The sequence below is a fragment of the Ambystoma mexicanum genome, chromosome 8 (genome assembly GCF_040938575.1).
Source record: "Ambystoma mexicanum isolate Mex_15411 chromosome 8, UKY_AmexF1_1, whole genome shotgun sequence".
Taxonomy (NCBI): domain Eukaryota; kingdom Metazoa; phylum Chordata; class Amphibia; order Caudata; family Ambystomatidae; genus Ambystoma; species Ambystoma mexicanum.
In genome coordinates, this window is record NC_090929.1 from 433,848,271 (window position 1) to 433,866,746 (window position 18,476).

The 18,476-nt window shown below is 45.2% G+C and overlaps 1 protein-coding gene across 1 annotated transcript in view; it reads right to left on the minus strand.

The window, feature by feature from the left end:
- CENPS (centromere protein S) overlaps window positions 1-18,476 on the minus strand; it is a 263,548-nt gene that overhangs the window by 157,326 nt on the left and 87,746 nt on the right. Inside the window, exon 2 of the mRNA XM_069609967.1 lies at window positions 12,273-12,396. Coding sequence (XP_069466068.1) covers window positions 12,273-12,396 — 124 coding nt within the window. The remainder of the gene's footprint in view (window positions 1-12,272; window positions 12,397-18,476) is intronic.

Genomic DNA, 18,476 nt, shown 5'->3' on the forward strand with positions numbered 1-18,476 from the left:
ATATTTCAAAATTCGTTCTGGGCCTATATGCAGTGCAGGCAAGCTCCAGAAAGTTGGGAAGGAGCAATGAGACTGAAAGTCCAACACCGACAGGAGGATCCAAAAACATGTTCTCCCTCCAGCCACCCCCGGACTAGTTTAACATTTCTTGAAGGAGTCCTGATCTAAGCCCTCAGTCGAGATGGAGATGCCCCAGGAGAGACCAGAAGTCGCTCAGTATTAGGCTGTCCCAGAGCCACCCTCTTCCTTGTGCAAATAAACTGGCATGTGTAGCAGAGGCGGCTCCACTGGTTAGTGACAGTTTTACTGATTTGTGGTTATGATGGGGTACAACCTGCTGCAGCCAAGCAATACCCTAAAAAGAGCTAGTTTAAAAATCCAGCACCTAGTTAAGCAGCAAAATGTTTTTAAAAAGGAAAAGGAGGAAACAAATGTGGCTGTACATGGTCATGGCCTCCCTTGCTCTTGAAAGTGAGATTGCATATGCAGATATGGCTGGTATCCATATAATGTAAGCCTGGGAAGAAACCAATGGAAAGGCTAAATATAGCAGGCCCTCAGTGTTTGGGCCACCTCCAAAGGTTCGAAAGGATAAACCCATGTGATTGAATGTAGAGTGTACATTCAGCACCCACATTTTCTATTTAACCTGAGGTCTACATTCTTACCTGGCAGAGCAGCCAAGTGTGGAGACAATCATCTCCCCTGGAACCGAGAGGACAACGCTGATCTGATGAAGATAATTTTGGAAGCAATGTGGCCTTTCTTGCCAAAGCAAGTTTGAGAGCAAGTCCTGCCACTGTCCGAGTATACTAGACCCTCTACCAAAGAGACAGTAATTTGACATTTCCTTACCCTGAGCCAGCAGGTAGTCAGGTCACGAGCCTATATCCCCTGTTCCCAGAAGACAAATAGCTTTTTGACCTTGTGTGGACCATGAGATGAAAAGGCTGGACCAGTGAACACACAGAGCAGCAGTAACAGTCAGAATCGTGGGCCAGTAGCTACCAAAACAAGGCATCAACCCAGAACCATAAAAACGTCATTGAGGAATGCATCGGTTACCAGAACTGCATCTCCTGGCAGTCTGAACTGTACATGTAAACACAGTCACTTCCCAGATCAGCACCTCCTCAGTCGACCAGCTTGGAGACAGAGTACTTTTGGCACCAGCAAAGGTGGTGTGTAGCCAACTGTGGGATTCAGCCCCATGTTTAACTTTTAACCCATCTTTAATGCTGCAGGTATCATAGCACCATGGCCAATATCATGCTCAGCTAATTGGAAACTGCTCGGTCTCTCCCATCAAGACCACCTCTAATGTCCTAATTTGATCCCGTGAGGTTTCTAGTTCTACTTGGCATCCCCAAACGCTGAACCTACATGAGGATATCACAGACTTTGAATATTCTAAACGTGTACTTACTTCAGACCCGTAAAACATTGTACTTATCAAAAAAGATACAATATGTTCTTAACAGCTGGGTGCAAACATTTCCTTATTTAATGTTGTAATCAGGCCTCCACATAAGTGTCATGGAGGCCTTACGCATTAAAATGTTGTAAATACGACATCTTTTACCTTCTTGTGTGTACCATTTACGCACCACTTTAGAGCAGAGTTCACTGCAAAGGGCAGGTGACTTGACAGAAACCAGAGCACATCTTTTTCATCTTTATCTGCATGGATGAAATTGCAGTCCCTGAAGGAGCTTCTGTCAAACTGCACACAGTGAGATTTGGAATGGTTCTCTGTTCAACTTGGATCTGTAAATCCTGATGGAGATTAACATAATGCATGCATATTTGTTTTCCTAGGATCACAGCAGCAATGAAAACTTACAATTGGGAAGTATCCTTTTAACAAACAAATTCTGCTCCTTCACTGAAATTGTACAAAAGTATTATTCAGAGTTCATGTTGTGTTCAGATCCATCAATGTGGTGTGGTCATACACATTAATGTGTGAGAGAAGGTCTTTCCAAGATGTAATGACTCGATTTAAGCCTGGCTTGTTCGTTACATGCCCTATTCATTTTCAAGTTTGGTTCTGTTCTGGTTGCCAGTCTAGTTAAACTTCAATAAAACCTGAACTTGGAGTCAATGCGATAAATGTACTATAAGTGGTGACAGCAACAAAGCCACTGCTCAAGGATGAGTGATCGTCAGGTCACCAATCACAGGGGTTACAGCCAATTTAAAATCTTCAAGAACCAAGTTAAACTCAAAACCTTACTCTACAGCCACTGCAGGCGCTCCTACAAAACAATGAAATGGGTGCATTTGCAAATAAAATAGAAACTCAGCAAAACGTGTCCCTGTAGTGGTAATCCAGATAGGCATTTTAAATGATTATGTAGCACTTCATGCAGGATTCTTTTAACTTCTAAGCACTAAGTATTATTAGCTCGGTCAATAATCAGTTTACTGACCTCTGAAAGATATACGGGTAACTTGGACAAGCCAAGATGTGACCAGGAGATGAGATATACAGCCTCATTACGACTTTGGGTGTTAATTATTCTGTAAATCAGCCAAAGTATTGCCAAACCCGCTTTCCGCCACTTGGTCTCGTGGTTTTACCAAGGGATTAAAAGTGGTGGTAGAGCGGTTGATCTCCATTTTTAAGCCCAGAGGGCTCCATGCGGACTTGGCGGAATACCTGCCTGCGGAAATTGAACCGAAAGAGGTCAAACCTATAGTTTAGCGGCAGCGATTCCTTTACTACCAAAAAGTGGTAAAAAAAATAAAGAAAATGACTTGTTTTCTCCTACATCGTCAAACTTTACTAGGCCCATAGATAGCATTGAGCACTTGCCTTTCTGCACCATCGTATTACAACACTGGCACATCGTAAGTATTTCTAGTTCCCATAAATGAGGGTTTTCAAAGACGAATCTGCTATCAAACACACATAATACAAGTCATGTTTGTTTTACTGTGCAATTGGTAAGATTTGTATCTTAAAAATAAAAATGTATGCAGAAGAGACCAAACGTGCAGACCTTTGTAGAGAAAGAAAATGAAAGACATATTGAGTGACATCTTCCTGCACCATTAACATCCCCTTCTGCAACATGCTTTAGGAAGTGAACTTGTTGGGAATTGGTCCACAAATGATTTGCTCTAATTACGGATGCCCAATCACTTCTGCAATTTCCTCCATACGGTGCGAGTTATTAAGCACTCTTCCTGCAGTGCGGAGGCAGCCACAGAGTAGATGTTGTGCGGCTTGACATGGGACACGTTGCTAGGTCCTCTCCTCTAGCCTCCTCCTTCCGGCCTGGTACTCTGCACTGAACTCTACTCTACTCTGCTCTGCTCTTGGCGCCCCTCCGCCAGGCCATTAATCGCTCAGCTGGACTCTTCTGTCCTCCATCGACGAACGCAGATAGTGCCTAATGTTTTTTTGTTGTTTTTTTAAAAACTTTATTTTAGTTTACAGTAATAATATTGAAGAAAAAAAACATCAATAATACAATCACATCAACATATACAATTGAGAACCTCAACATATATACATTAACTCCCCATCCCCCACCCGCTGATTCACATCATATACATTTGAGTTAGTACAGTGTCAGAAATTACCCCATATCTTCTCAAATACAACCATCTTCTTATCCTTCCGATAAAGCACTCTTTCCATTTCTGTAAACCACATTTCAATAGTCACCGGTTCAACCGACTTCCATCCTCTTAGTATTAGCTTTTTTCCCCACCATTGCACTTCTAAAAATACATTTATTTTTTTTACATATAGTTAGATCTTCCAACAAGTCATCACTCCCCAGAATTATTGTTTTAAAGTCTAGAGTAAGCTTTTCATTGAGAACCTTTTCACAGCTCTTATCAAACTCACACCAGAAACCCTTCACCCTTGTACAATCCCAAAACATATGTTCTAACATGCACACAAGCCCAGCACTCCGAGTTGTCACTCAATCCTCTTTTCTCCAACCTCTCTGGTGTCCAGTAAACCCTGTTCATGATCTTAATTTGATGGACACTTTCGGTCAAACCCAACGAACATAGTTTCACATTCACACACATACGTGACCAATGATCTTCAGTAATGTCGCTCCCGATCCTACGACTCCATTTCTCTCGCAATGAATCTTTTATATTTGGCTACAATCAGACCATATATACGACTAACCAAGCCACACTCACCCACTTTTTTCGTTTGTTTAAAAATGTCAACGTTCAGTTTAAAGTCCAGATTAACTTCACCAATTGCCTTCTTGATTTTTCGATAATCTGCCATATAGAAATTCGAAATATTGAAGGTTGATTGTAATTTCTTCGCAGTCATCCATTTCCCATTTATGAAAAGATCTACTATCCACTGCACACCAGATAGGAACCACTCAGACCAAAACAAATCCTTACCCTCAAACTTAATACTCGGGTTCAGCCAGACTGACGCTCCAGGGTCTTTCAATGCATTAAATCCCAAATAGTCATTCAATTTTTTCCAAGAATTCCGTAAAGTCTTAGTCAGTGGATCCTTTATATCACATGGTCTAGACACAGTCGTTAGTAAAACCCTTGGTGTTAGTGGACCATTGTGGCTGGTTTCAGCACGCACCCATTCATCAGAATCCAGATTTATGAAATCAACTAGAATGTGTGACATAAAAGCCAAATGATATGCTCTAAAATTTGGCACCCTCAATCCTCTCTTAGCTACGGCCAATTGCATTTTGCTTAGTTTCAATCTAGCCGGTTTCTGATCCCATAAGTAGTTTTGAATGAGTCTATAAAACTCTAGCCAGTACTTCTTATCAACGTCCAGAGGGATCACTTAGCACATAGTTTATTCTTTCGAGACCATTTTGAACGCATTAACCTTTCCCCAATTTCCATCTCTCCAAGTCCATTTTGAACGAAGTACAAACCATATTCATATTCACTTTAATGAAAATCACCCATATTTGGCAAAATCCATACTCCCAAATATAGCAATTTTTCAGCACACCATGTAAAGCCCAATTGTGTGATAAAGTGTTTGTCACATATAGGCACCAATGGAAAGACCTCTGATTTTGCCCAATTTATTTTATACCCAGAGTATCGGTTAAAGGCAGTCAGTATATCCATAAGTACGGGTAGTGAATGATTAAGGTTCTTCAGAACTAACAACAAGTCATCAGCATATAACCACACTTTTTGTTGAAGACCCCAACAATTTATGCCCTGTAAACCATTGTCTACTCTCAGTGCAATAGCTAGAGTCTCCATCCCGTAACGAATAATAACAAGGAAAATGGTCACCCTTGTCTAGTACCACGTTTTAAGTCAAACATTCCTGATCTTTGCCCTTTGGTGTTAACGTCTGCAGTTGGGTTACAATAAAGAAGTTTTATCCAAGATGTAAATTGACATCCAAACCCCATTCTCCCCAGGACCGTGAACATAAATTGCCAATTGATACGGAAGGACTTTTCGGCGTCTAAAGATAGGATCACCGAATCTTCCGACAAATCTGTTGCCACAGTAATGGTGCGCAATAGTTTCCTAATATTGCTGCAAGTCCTTTCTTTCACAAATCCTGATTGGTCCCGGTTGATTAACTTCGGCAATAGAGTTTCAAGTTGTAACGCAAGTAACTTAGCCAAAATGTTATCAACATTAATTAGACTTATAGGTCTGTAATTTGAAGCTAGTATTTCATCTTTTCCTTTCTTCAAAAACACTGAGATCATTGCATGTCTAGTGCTTGCTGGAAGCATTCATCTAATGATAAGAGGGGCCGAGTGAGGGAGTGGGGATCCTGCGAGCGAGTCAAAGAGGCTGTTAAGCCTTGGTTGCCCGCCTGTCCTGGATTTTGTTTTCTGTAGACTGCAGACCCTTTGAGGAAGCTCTTGGAAAATGATCATTACAGGCCCGCACACAAGCTCATGCAAGCAGGACCTGAAGGGGTCTTGAGGGGGCTTGCTTATTATTTTATTCCTGCATTATTTCCTCCTCTGCTGGATGTAAATGCCTCTGTGGCCAGCCGACAGGCGGTGTGCAAGCATAAGCCTGTTGACCCAAGAGCTGCAGCAGAGGGGTGTCCTAGTAAACTCTGGCGTTTCTGCTACCAGCAAGTAGCAGGTGAGGCATGGCAGGTGCAAAGCAGCACAATCAATTCAGCCTATAAAAAGGTCTGGAGCTCTGGTGCCAGGGGCCTTGTTCGGTCTGACCAATCTCTAGTACAGCAGCACAAGCGCCAACGGCTGACAGGGAGCAAGCAGATAAGACTCTGGCCCGTAGATGGCCGGAAAAAACGTAACAATTGTTCAAACCCATTGCTGAAGTAAATTTCCTCATCAGTGAAAATAATGACTTTAACCCATCTATTTTAAAGGAAGTGGGTCCCGAGAGAAAGGTAGTGCCAGGTGGGGCACCCGCAAACTTTATAGCCAGTTCTGCAGCACTGTACTGCATTGACCAAGAGGTGAACACAGTACATAGTCTGGGTACTAAGAATAACGCTTGCCAATGGGCAGCGGGCAAGGCCAGGGCTCTGCCTGACTCTCTTGCTGACTTTGAAGTGCACCAAGGGTCCAAACAAACGGGGCAAGAGTTATTCAATCCCTTTGGGTGGGCAAGGTCATCCTGCAATGTCTGGGATTCCAGGAAGGCGCGCAGTGGTGCTGACTGAGTCCCAAAAGCCACAAAAACCAACAAATGAAGGTTTTCTAGTAAAAGAAGCAGAAACAGAAGTAGAAAGCCCACCTGATCGTTCCAATTGCTTATTGACTGGGAAATCAAGTATGGAACACACAGACCTAAAATGGACCAAGCGAGTATGCAGCAGATGCGCCATACCGCATGCAAGCCCCTGCACAAGACCCGATCCTGATGAACTCAGCAAAAAGTTGAGAAAAAGAAAATCCGACTTGGCACCCGACGAGGGTACAACAGCACCCAAACCTGCCAGTGTTAAACTAGGTGGTAGCAGGGTACCAGAAGAAGAGATGGCAGAGGAGGTAACTTTTGTTTACGATCTAGAGACATCCAACAGATATGCACCTATGGCAGTCCCATCAGAGACCTATGAATAAGATCAAGGCAAAGGAAGTGTCAATCTCCATTGCAGCTGGTGAGCACTGTCCAGAGGGACAAATGCAGTTGGCTGTACTCGAAGAATTGGGGAAGATCAAGTCACTGATGGAAATCATGGCAGAAAATAGACATTTTGTTTAACGACCCTGCTGCCCAGGGGGACTCACTCACTATATCCAGCAACCCAAGGATATCTATTGCCTGACTTGTCGAAGTGTATATCAAGCAAGCATATGCCCGGGATCCACTGCAGGGGGACATGCTCTTTTACCCAAAATAACAAGGGTGTGAACAGGTAAAGCTTGTCTTGGCCCAGGCACCAAGGGCCCTAGTGAATTTCTATGAAAGGGCCCATGGTGCCAGCGAACCCGGTGCTGCAGGGTGCAAGAAAGAAAGGGGGAGCCACAGAAGTTAGCAAGTGTCCCCTGTCTAAAGCACAGGTGCAGGATGACCAAGGGATATGCAATATCAGCAACCATCGACAAATTCACCCAAGCAAATCCATGCAGGAGGCCCCAATACCTTAATGCACCTTACAACACACCAAATAACGCACCCTATAATACATATCAAAATGCTGTTTATAAGCGATATAAAGGGCCCGAGAATCCAGAGACCGAACATGAACACATGCATTCCAGATATATGCTCGCTAATCACAGTCATGGTCAATGTTTACTTGCATAACGTGCCTCGACTACCCAAGGGGCAGTATGAGAACAATGACTCGCTAACAAATGAAGTAACTCACTGGATCAGAAGCACTAGGGACTGCGTTTCACTCATCAGAGAGGGCGTTCTTGCATGCACTAGGGTGGCAACGCTGGCATGTGACACTGACTTTATATGTCTAATATTAAGAAATGAACTCCTGGCTGATGGCCTGCTGTCAATAGAATCACACATACCTGCCGAAAGGCTCCAACATCTCTATTAGGCAGATCCTAGTCTGAATGACGTGGATGGACTTCAACCACTTGGAAGCACACCAGAGTGTGCCGCCCATCGAGGCATTAAATGCCTCTCATGGAAACTTGCAAGGGTAGCGAAATACAATGCAGATCCTTCCTCCAGGGTTTTCAGATGATTTGCCTCCAAGAGACATGGGCTTCGGAACCTTGACCAACAAGGCTATCTAGCTTACATGATTCCAGCGACAAAGGGACTAAGAGGCCAACCGAGTGGAGGAATTCTGACCTGAATTCAGTCACTGAACTGGAGGCTGTCCAAATTCCTACTAACTCTCTGGACTTGCAGCATATGGAATTTACTACTATAGGGGGGATTTAATGTGCAGTTGTTTAATGTCTATAACAGACCTTTGGGGTCCCGCCAATACAGTCTGTTAAGGATGAAAGATTATCGAGGGTTGTGACCACCCCAAGAGCTCCCAGCCAGTATTAGTAGTGGTCGACGACCTGAAACTCCAATTCAAACCACTTACAGTGATAGACAATATGTGGGAAGAACAGGATGCTGCCTGGGGAATACCTCCGCTAAAGGCCGAAGAACCGAAAAAACTAAATACACCCATTAGCAGTAGAGGTAGCACGACTCTTAAATGATGCAAATCTCAGGGCACATATCAACAATTTGTGATCCGATTGTAGGACCAGTAGAGGTAATGAGCGAATATGCCCATATGGTTGAATCGCTAAAGACCTTTTTTATTAAGCCAGGAAAAACGAATAAGGCCACGCTAGGTGATCTAACCTCCCAAGGGTAGCATGATGAAAAATGCTGCTTGTGTAAAGCTAGTATTCTGGCATGCCTTAAATCTGGCCCAAATGTTGACACTAGCATCCTATGGAAGTATAGATCAATGTGTTAAGTCCACGGTAGAGAGAAAGAACATTGTTTTTCCAGCAAGATGGGAGGAGGCTTGTAGGGGCAATGACACATGTACTTTATGGAAATTAGTTCTTGGCATGGCAGCAGATGCCTCCTGCGATTTGCAGTGTGGCATACCTCCCAAATGCCTGGCACAATTATTTTTGGAATCTATACGAGGATCCGGAGGATAGGGCCAGACATTTGAATGAGGTAGTGCCACATGGCAATCAATTGGGGGACCCGACGGGCTTGTTGTCAGCATAGTCGAAGTGAAGAAAGCTCTTGGAGCCTTGGGGAAGACAAAAGCACCAGGCCCTGATGTATACCTGTGGATTTTTATAAAAATAAACTATTTGGGGCCCGATATTGACCAAAGTTTTTAATGCCGCTATACAGTTGGATGCCATCCCCTTCACATGCCAGGGGGCCATTACTGTCCCTAATTTTAAGAAGGGAGCAAAATACCATCCAGAGAACTAACGCCCAATCTCTTTACTTGATGGGGGAGGGAAATTTTACGCAAAGGTCATTTTAGGCCACCTGCAAGAATGGGTTGCGTCTAATGGGATCATCAGTACGCTTCAGTCAGGGTTCAAACAAGGGAAGGGAACTGTTGAGCAGTGCCATAAGTTAGACCCAAGTACACCATTTTAAATAACAAGCTGTACGCAGTGTTTGCTGACTTAAAACAGCCTTCAACTCAGTTCTCAGAATCCAGCTGTGGCAGATGCTAATAGGATACAACATCCCGGCTGGCTTGTTGTCCATTATACAGGCACTGTACTACAATAATAGGGTTTCGGTGCAATGGGGGCTGAGTGGAGGTACTACAGACAGTTGAGGTACAGCGCGGAGTAAGGCAGGGATGCATACCAACCCCGCTCTTATTTTGTATTTATATTGACAGGCTAATTGAAGAACTGGAGGCCAATATCATGGACGCCCCAGAGGGTGGGCATTATTCACAGATGATACAGGTATTGCTGTCGACTACTCCAATGGGCATAAAGCGCACCACAGCAGAGGGGGTGGGGGTGGCGTGGCCAGCAGCCATCCTGTAAGTACACACACTTCAGCGCTCCTGCAAGATATGTAATAATCCTTGCCAAAGAAGCGGAGCCCGAGAGCCTCGAGATCTGGTAGTGTACCGACCTTGCGGGGAAAACAGAGGACAGAAGGCGACGATCCAGGAGGGATCGGAGGCAGTAGGGTGGAGTGAAGCAGCATAACTGAACGGCGAACCGGAGTCGGCGGCACCGCACTGACCTGTTGACCTGTTCTGCAGGAGTGAAGCGTTAACAGCTTATGCTGCTGTTGTACTTATTCTTTGCATGCAGGGGACTCTGTTCATCTGTTCCATTTGTGAGAGGGAGTTTGTTCTGCTGCACACTGCTTCATCTGTTAACTGCGAGGGAAACATGCTTTTGTGTTATGATGTGGACCGCTGATGCATGATGATGATTTCCATACAGTTTTAACTTTTTGCATGTGCAAGCCGAATGCCACTTCAGATTTGCTCTCTTGTGAAGGGGTAAAAAACGTATTTACTCTCAAAGTTTAAAATGGGGAGTAAAATACTCCTATCTGGAGCACCGGTTGTATTGTGTTAAACCATCTTAAAATTACTCCACTCGCCTCCCGAGAACGAACAGCGACTGCTCAGCCATCACTGCCATTACGTGAGGCAGGCAAAAATAGCATAAAACGGTTGCCAAACTCTGGGTCAGTGACTTTCACCACTAGAGTGCTAGAGAAACCATCCAACAAGAGGGGTAACATTAATTTTAACATACTGGCGCCCGCCCACCCCCTCCAGATCCCCGCGATGGACCCCAGTTCCCCAAAGTGATCCATCACTAGGGAAGGTATGCTAGCAGTGGTGGTTAGCAGATTCGGGGAGGGGTGGGGGCGGGAATAGATGGTGTGTCCTACAAGGAGTACGCCTCAAAAGGCCATCCTTGTGATGCCTTTTGCAGTTTGCCTCGTTTAATGAACTTCATTCAGACATTGTAACCATTCCTGTATTGATGAATGCAACATTACCTGGAACTCCAAAGACTACCAATAATGGTATGCATTGATCGCCAACAAAAAGCCACAGGGTGGATCACTTGAAAAATGCACATCAAAAGGCAGGAGGGGAACTAACACTTGAGGAAGATCAGAGACAGGTTCACCTCATATACGGTATGCAGCCCCAACATTTTATTTGATCTTTTACTTGCCAAATGATCTTGAATATGTTCCACTACAGAAAAACTTAGTCCACACACTTGTAACTGTCTTTTCTGATTGGAGGTGCTAAGGTGATGCTTTAGATTTTCGACTCTTATTCTTAGCCCTAGATTTGTTAGTGGTTTTGCTCTTCTAAGTAATACGTCCAAAAGGCACTATTGTTTTTTTCAGTCTTTCATGACAATTCTCCATTATGTTAATGCTTCCCCTTATAGCTGCATTGATTTAGGCACATGCAGTGATTTGGCCCAATAATAGGACATGCACAGGATTTCTGGCAGAGTCCCTGGAAAACAACAATGCTATGGCACTTCTACCTAGCCCGCTCACAAGTTTACTGGTTGTTTAAACTCCATTGGGCAAACCATGCTTGGCAGCTTTCCTTTTCTAGTATAAGCTGCTATGTAGATCAGCTTCTCACTGTTTCTACCTTGGAAGACTACACTACACTGTTTATCCGTCCTGCAATGCCCAGGTTACAGGACTCTAAATTAAGATTGGATAAGCAGGAGCAAAGAGCCGCTCGAGGGTATCCAACGTTAACCAGTGACCAGGAGCAATTACTGGGGAACCAGGCATTAGTGAATAGTGTTACGCATATCCAACTTCCACAGAAGATGGATGTACATTATTTATAGTCCCTTCTGCTTTAAATATCATCATAGAGATGTGTCGAAGGTTTATCGATTGTCCAAAACGCACAGAGCCAAAAACCACATTGGTGTTTTGTTCAGCATCAGTTGGCCTGGGAGCCAACATTAGATCATGGTAGTTAGTGTCAAGCTTACCAGGGTCTTCTAGGCTAAATGCAGGAGCTAAATAACTCCCAGCTACCCTCAATTTCGAACCCTGCGAACATTCCTAATGCCAATCAACAGGGAATGCAAAACAATACAACACTATCAAAACTTGGTCTTTCAAATAAATCAAAAACGTGCATTAGCAATTCAGAAACTAGGGTGAATGCAACTAGCCATTTTGCATAGACAATGGTTCAGTTACATAAAATACTATAAAGGCACAAGCACAACAAAGTAACCAACTAGTGAATTACCACATGTGTAATTTAAAGCTTTTACATGTTATTCGCGTTCTTTTTAATGGACTTCACACAACGTTTTGCTAATCTGAACATAAAGCTAGGCAGGTACCACATTGTCTGAAGGCGACTTCTGCAAGGGCCGCAATGGTCTGTTTGCTGAACTGAATTTCCTTCTGTTCTGCCATTTCATGGCACAAGGAGCCCACGGTGTAGTGAACAGCAGCCTTCAGGCGCTACAAGAAAAAGGAAACGTGCTTACAGGAAGAAAGTAATAGGTTATCTCCATTTCTGAACCAAACGTTCAAACTTCCATTATTTAATCAATTGCTGGTCTTGCACAGTCTTGTGTGACAAACATCTGCCGAATGGAGCACCCGAAGCAGGAATCCAAATAAGATGGCTTGTCATGGATACATACTACAGGCACAACACTTTGTATGGCTCTTGCGCATTTTCAAATAATGCAAGTAGAAAAAATACCATATTGCTTTATTGCAAATGGCGAACATCAACCATGTACCCCGTCCACTAGTCCTACCGGCAGTAAGAGCCATGAAGAAGAGATTATGTGAAACATTTGACCACAAAGGACACTGTAGAATTGTGTTAACAATGTAGGGGGTCAACTGGAAAAAAGAGACTGATTCTACGGTCTATCGATGTTCCATCTCTTGAAAGAACACTAAAGGCTGGAAGGACGTACCCCTTCGACTGCCGGTGCCTTTCCTACCACTCCAGCAGCCCAAAGTATTATACACCCACAAATATTTTGGATGCAGACCTAGACCCAGGGACTGGGGTGGGTGGGAGGAGCGAGAAACCGGGCATGGGTCTGGCAGGGCACACAGATGTCCCTTTCCAATTGGGGAAGCATGCGTTAGGCCATTTTGATTTTTTACCACGCAGCACTGCAATTTGCAAGGTTTCCAGAGTAGCCAAAATGGCAGTTTCTCGAGTTAAAACAAAGAAAATGGCGGGTATAGGACTTAAAAATGCATTGGTAGGCACTTGGCTCCCATTCAGGGAACAAATGGATACCAACATGGAATCAAGGCTACTGCCTGATGGTGCAAACACACAAATGTACAGCTGCCACAAGCCTTGTACCGTATGCAATACTTCCTGGAAAGATACTTCCTGGAAAGAAAACAAGCATTTGCAAGGCCAACAATTTTGGCTTTTACGTAGGCATGGGAAAGGCAGGTTCCAGGCACTGCCATAATGTTAATAACTGGCCATAACAGCTGACACGTGATGTTCACACCTCGGTCGATCATGGCAGTGCCTTGCAAAACCCTTTCTAATCCCTATATAGGAGGCACAAATATTGGCCAATGTTTGTTATTAGCAGTAATACAATACAAGGACAGATGCAAGGACACACAGATTATAAACCAAGTGCCTAAAGACACATTCGGTTGAGGCATTTTATTACACAGGGATCTGGTTATTAGTTGCAAATATTCCATTCATCACCTTTCAGAAGACTGCTTGGAAATAAAATAGGCTTCCCCTTAAAAGAATAGAGCAAGCTCAAAGAGACCCTGAGGCACAAGGGAGAGAGGGAGGGAGGGGTTGGGGGGAGGGGGGGTGGGGGGGGGGGGGGTTGGTTAGAAGGTTAGATGAAGAGAGGCAGCTAGTGTTCGAGAATGGTCATAGGGACTATGATGACAGTGGGTGGATACAACTCTAAACAATAGCCACAGTACATGTGTCCCTCACATCACATCTCTTATAACATGAACACCCATGCCAATGGTTATGGCTTATAGGTAGCATTTAACATGCCACCTAATTGCCAAAACCTAAAAACATTTGGCGAATCAAACCCAAAGTTATTTTATCGCATTGTGCTACTTTTTAAACTTGCGATTACACAACTCTCATTTCAAGTGGACATCTGGGAGAAGTACATCCAGTATGGGTTTATTCCCTTTGGATAATGGGACTTTAGTTTGGGCTGCGGCTGTTGGGTATAAGCGAATGCATTAGAGTACAGCTAGGGAGAAATGGGCCTAGGAGGAGGGACACAAAACGTGTAGGTATTTGGTTACAAGCCAACCCATTGACTGCTGATGGCCATGGTAAACTAAATGTCCATTCCCACCCAGTTCCTGCCCCTCCCCGCCCCAAACACCTCCTCCTGGGAACTCTTTGAGCTCACTTTAATCAAGTCTTACTATCAAACTCAACTCGAAGTACCAGCTAGTGTTTTTTCAATGCATTCTTCTGAATTGGAACGGTCAACACACTACTGGTGTAATAAAAATGTCCTAACCAGGTCTGCCTTCAGCCACTATTTATAAGCACCATTCATGCCCTTCACACATGACACGCGTTACTAGAAAATTACTAGATTTTCATGCAACAAATGTCATGCGGGAATAAGACATTTGATATTTCACTGCATACAGCTTATTTGTTGAGAAACAACGTGTAGAGGAGCAGTTGCATGCCTCTGCAGGAAATCCCGCTCCCATACCTCCTATATGTTGGAAGTCTGAGATCGTGCTGCATTTGACACCAGCAGTTGTGCCAATAACACAGCGTATATCCGCAAGATAACCATTGAGACAACCCTATCGAATGTACCCCCGAAGAGACAACAATCTGAGGGAGGAACTCCCTGAAGAAATATGAAAAAGAGCAAAAAGAGAAGATAGTGACGTCACACGAGACATGTGCGACATCCCGAGATATTGGCTGAAGAGGGTGCATGGATTTTACATTAACGAATGACTAAGTAGAGTCAAGTTAATACGAAAAAGAAGATTACATGTGAATTAAGCGCTGCAGAGAATCAACCGTTCAATAAGTGTTTTGCAAGGTAGATTAAGTCAACATAGAAGCTGGCAATACGTAGTCAATGGAATGCAGGAGGAGCCGTCATTTAAGCCAGGACCCAGGACCCATGAAGAGAAAATGTGAAAATTGTGTTGCAGCAAGAATAAGCTGAAATCAAGGAGCTGCATGGAGAGGCTGCCTGGCCTGGTATCAAAAGTGAAGCAGCCAAGGTTGGTTATCTATTCTTGAAAGGAGTGAATGTACAAAGGATGAATCATCTCTTGTTAAGGTGCAAAGAAAGAAAACCAAGGGTGCCAAGTTTTATTCATTTAAGATATTTAAAAACCTGCAAAGTGGACCAAATCGTGGTCTCCCGTCACGTGGGCCAAGGATGAAACTAGAGTCGAACTTGGAGTCCTAGAACAACGATAGAGTGCTCACACTCCCATGTATTCTCAGAGACCAGGATACTTTGCAAAGCCAAGTTCAAAAGACTATCTTCATGGCAGAAGGCTTGGGTGATGAGATGTTGGGCTAATTTGGTGGGGAGACAGAGCCAGGCCCACCTCCTTGCGCCTGGGTCTGGGATTACATGCTGCAAAGTGAACCGAATGTTCCAGACATGGCACAAGCATGCCAACCAATTGTAGAGGTCCGTATAACAAAGCACCTTATAGTTTGAAGACCAACTGAAAAGTGTACTTCATGGTTTTGAAGAGGACACGTTTTAGAGGTAGGCATGTACTGTCCACCTGACAGTGGGCAGCCAATCACAATCGTAGGCCCTGTGTAGTGTATACTTGGATGTTCCCCTTAAGCCTATCACAAACCCTAGTAGGTGTTTCATTTGCCACAGAGTACGAAGTTACCTCTGATGTATTTTTAGTATAAAAAGTCTATGTTTTGTGAAAAGATCGCTGAGAGAATTTCCTGTTTTAGATCATTGTTAATAAAACAGTATCTTTGCCATCTTCCTGAGTTGGTTCGGTTATTTCGACTCAAGAGTTATTCTGTTAACCCATCCATTGCATGTACGTTCCTAAAGGGCTATAAGCTCACGTGGTAGCGGTGTGGATGGTTCAAAAAGATCCAAACTAGTTTGTCTCCAGTATCGGACAATTGGGCATCCTCCACCATTAGCTGGTAGATCGCATGGTTTCCTGTGGAGAGCAGCCAATAGAAATAAACTTGCAAGAAAAACCGAGACGGTGGGCAGGTCCCCCTTTGACAAAATCCCTGCCCGGTTTCAACGGGCGCTTTGCGGACGGAAGGCAAAGTGGTCAGATTGGGGGAGGAGTCAATACCAAAGGTCTCGAGTTGATAAACGAATGGTGAGTAGACTAAGGGGAATGGCAAATAAGGGGACAGGATTGTGTTAATTTTTGAGTAACGGGAAATATTGTGAAGAGAAGCGATAGCGCTTAGAAGCCTTGACCCAAGGGAGTTAGAAGGGGACATCTCAAACTCCAATGGGAGCAGAGTGAAATATTTAATGCGTAATCAGTATTATGTAAGGTGATGTTTCATACCCTGTACAGGGTATAAAGAAAGGCGAGAGATTAGGTGCTCACAGTGTTTATAAATGTGTAATGTTTGACTAGTCAATGTTGTTTGTTGAGTAAACTTTCGGAGAGCAATAGAATTGTGAAAAAGTTGAGGAGCAACAGTGATTAAGAATAGTAAAGCGATTGGCGCCAACCAAGATAATAGATACGCCAATCAAAATTATAGACAGGGCGTTCAAATTGGAGGTGTGAGCAGCGATTGATGGTGCTTGCTCATATTTGTGGTTTTAAAAAACATTGAAAAGTGGGGTGGGATGCCTTGAAACGCTGCGGATGAGGCAGCTCTTCTAATGGCCTCCGCCTGAAGCCCGCTATTCTTCATTGTTTAGCCCTGCTCTATGTGCAGTACAGCCACAAAACTTGGCGATTTGGTGACCCGGGACGATGGCGACCTGTTTGATGGCCTCAGCTGGCTCCAAACCTTCCGATTGCGGTGGATCTCCGATCCCCTCCTCCAGCATAGTTACAATGGTGGACCTTCTCTGTGGCACAGGGAACGCGACTCATGGCCTGGCCATCCTGGCTTCGCGGAGGCCCGCAGGGAGTTCCCTTCCATCGCAGCAATAAGTTGCCTATTGACGGTTGTCACGGCTGTGTTGAGCCGGAGCCGACCTGACAGCCCCAGCGAGGAGAGGGCTTTGCAGCTTGCAGCCCGAGTCGGGGATCCTCTGCCTACTGAGCGTGGCGGATCCTGCCCACGCACCCGACTTCTAGCGGGGCTCTCTCTAATCCTCTGACTGCGAGGAGTGTCCCTGAAGGTGCCCTGACCCCTCCGTGGGAGCCGCATCGCCAGCACTGAGACCTTGCGTGGCCCTGAGGTGGGCAGGAGCACCCCCCCCTTGAACCGGCGCATCTGGCGGTCCCCCAGCAGAGCCCAGATTGTCTGGCCCGTGTATGTCGGAAGCCAGAGAGTGGGTCCCCATACTCAGGGGCCGCCGACCCCTGCCGCCCGCAACGGCGGAGAGCACTTCCTGATCCCAGCACCTGGGTAAACGCTGTCCGGAGCCGTGCCACGACTCATTGCTGGAATGCCCTCATCTCTGTGACGGCCCTCTCCCGCTGGCCCTGGTCGACCTGGAACTGGATAAAGTGTTGGCCCCCCATAATCATCTATGGACTCCGAGGCATCCTTGCCACCCTAAACCCTAGAACTGCAGCCGTGGGGCTTGCGATTGCTACTCCACCTCTTATCCCTCAACAACCTAGAGGGCCACCACATCCTGGGGCGCCCCTTCCCATCATCCACTGTGGCCACAAACTGACCTATCTGCTGGGGTGGCCCTATGAAGAGCCCAACATAATCTAAGGTTATGGCAGAGGGGCTCCCTCACTGACTCAACTGAACTACTCTATTACCTAATCTCTGGGCTCCCTCGCCTGCTGGCTCTTGGTGATTTAGGCAAAGACCCAACGCCTTGAGGCCCCGCCCTGCCTCACAACTCCTGGGTGAAGATCCCGCCTTTTCCACTGCCACGCTTGTAGCTTGGCCTCCTCAACTCTTCTTGCCGGGCGTAGGTACCCGTGCATACCGTTACTACCAGTCTGAGGTGGAGGGGCCCTCTGAGTCTCGAGACCCACTCCAACACCGGGACACAAGCGCCATCATCCTCACGTGCTCGCCTCTCCTTGAGGAAGACCCTGTGGTGACCAGGGACTCCTGGCAAAGATGTCAAAACACCTTAAACCCCCAAAGAATGCAGACATCACCACTATGCTGCCCCCATCCGACAAAGGGAAAAAGCCGAAGACTCCTCCACAAGCTCCCACGGACAACACGAGTCAGCTAGCCACTAAAGGAGATATCCTGGTTTTCATGCGAGATATTAAAGCGGAGTTCCGGTCCTGCATGACAGAGCTCACCACTAAAATGAAACAGACTGAGCAAAGGGTCGTGGAAGTGGAACAGAGTAGGAGAGGTGGATGACTTGACCCAAGAACATGCAGCCACGCTCCTGGAAATGCAG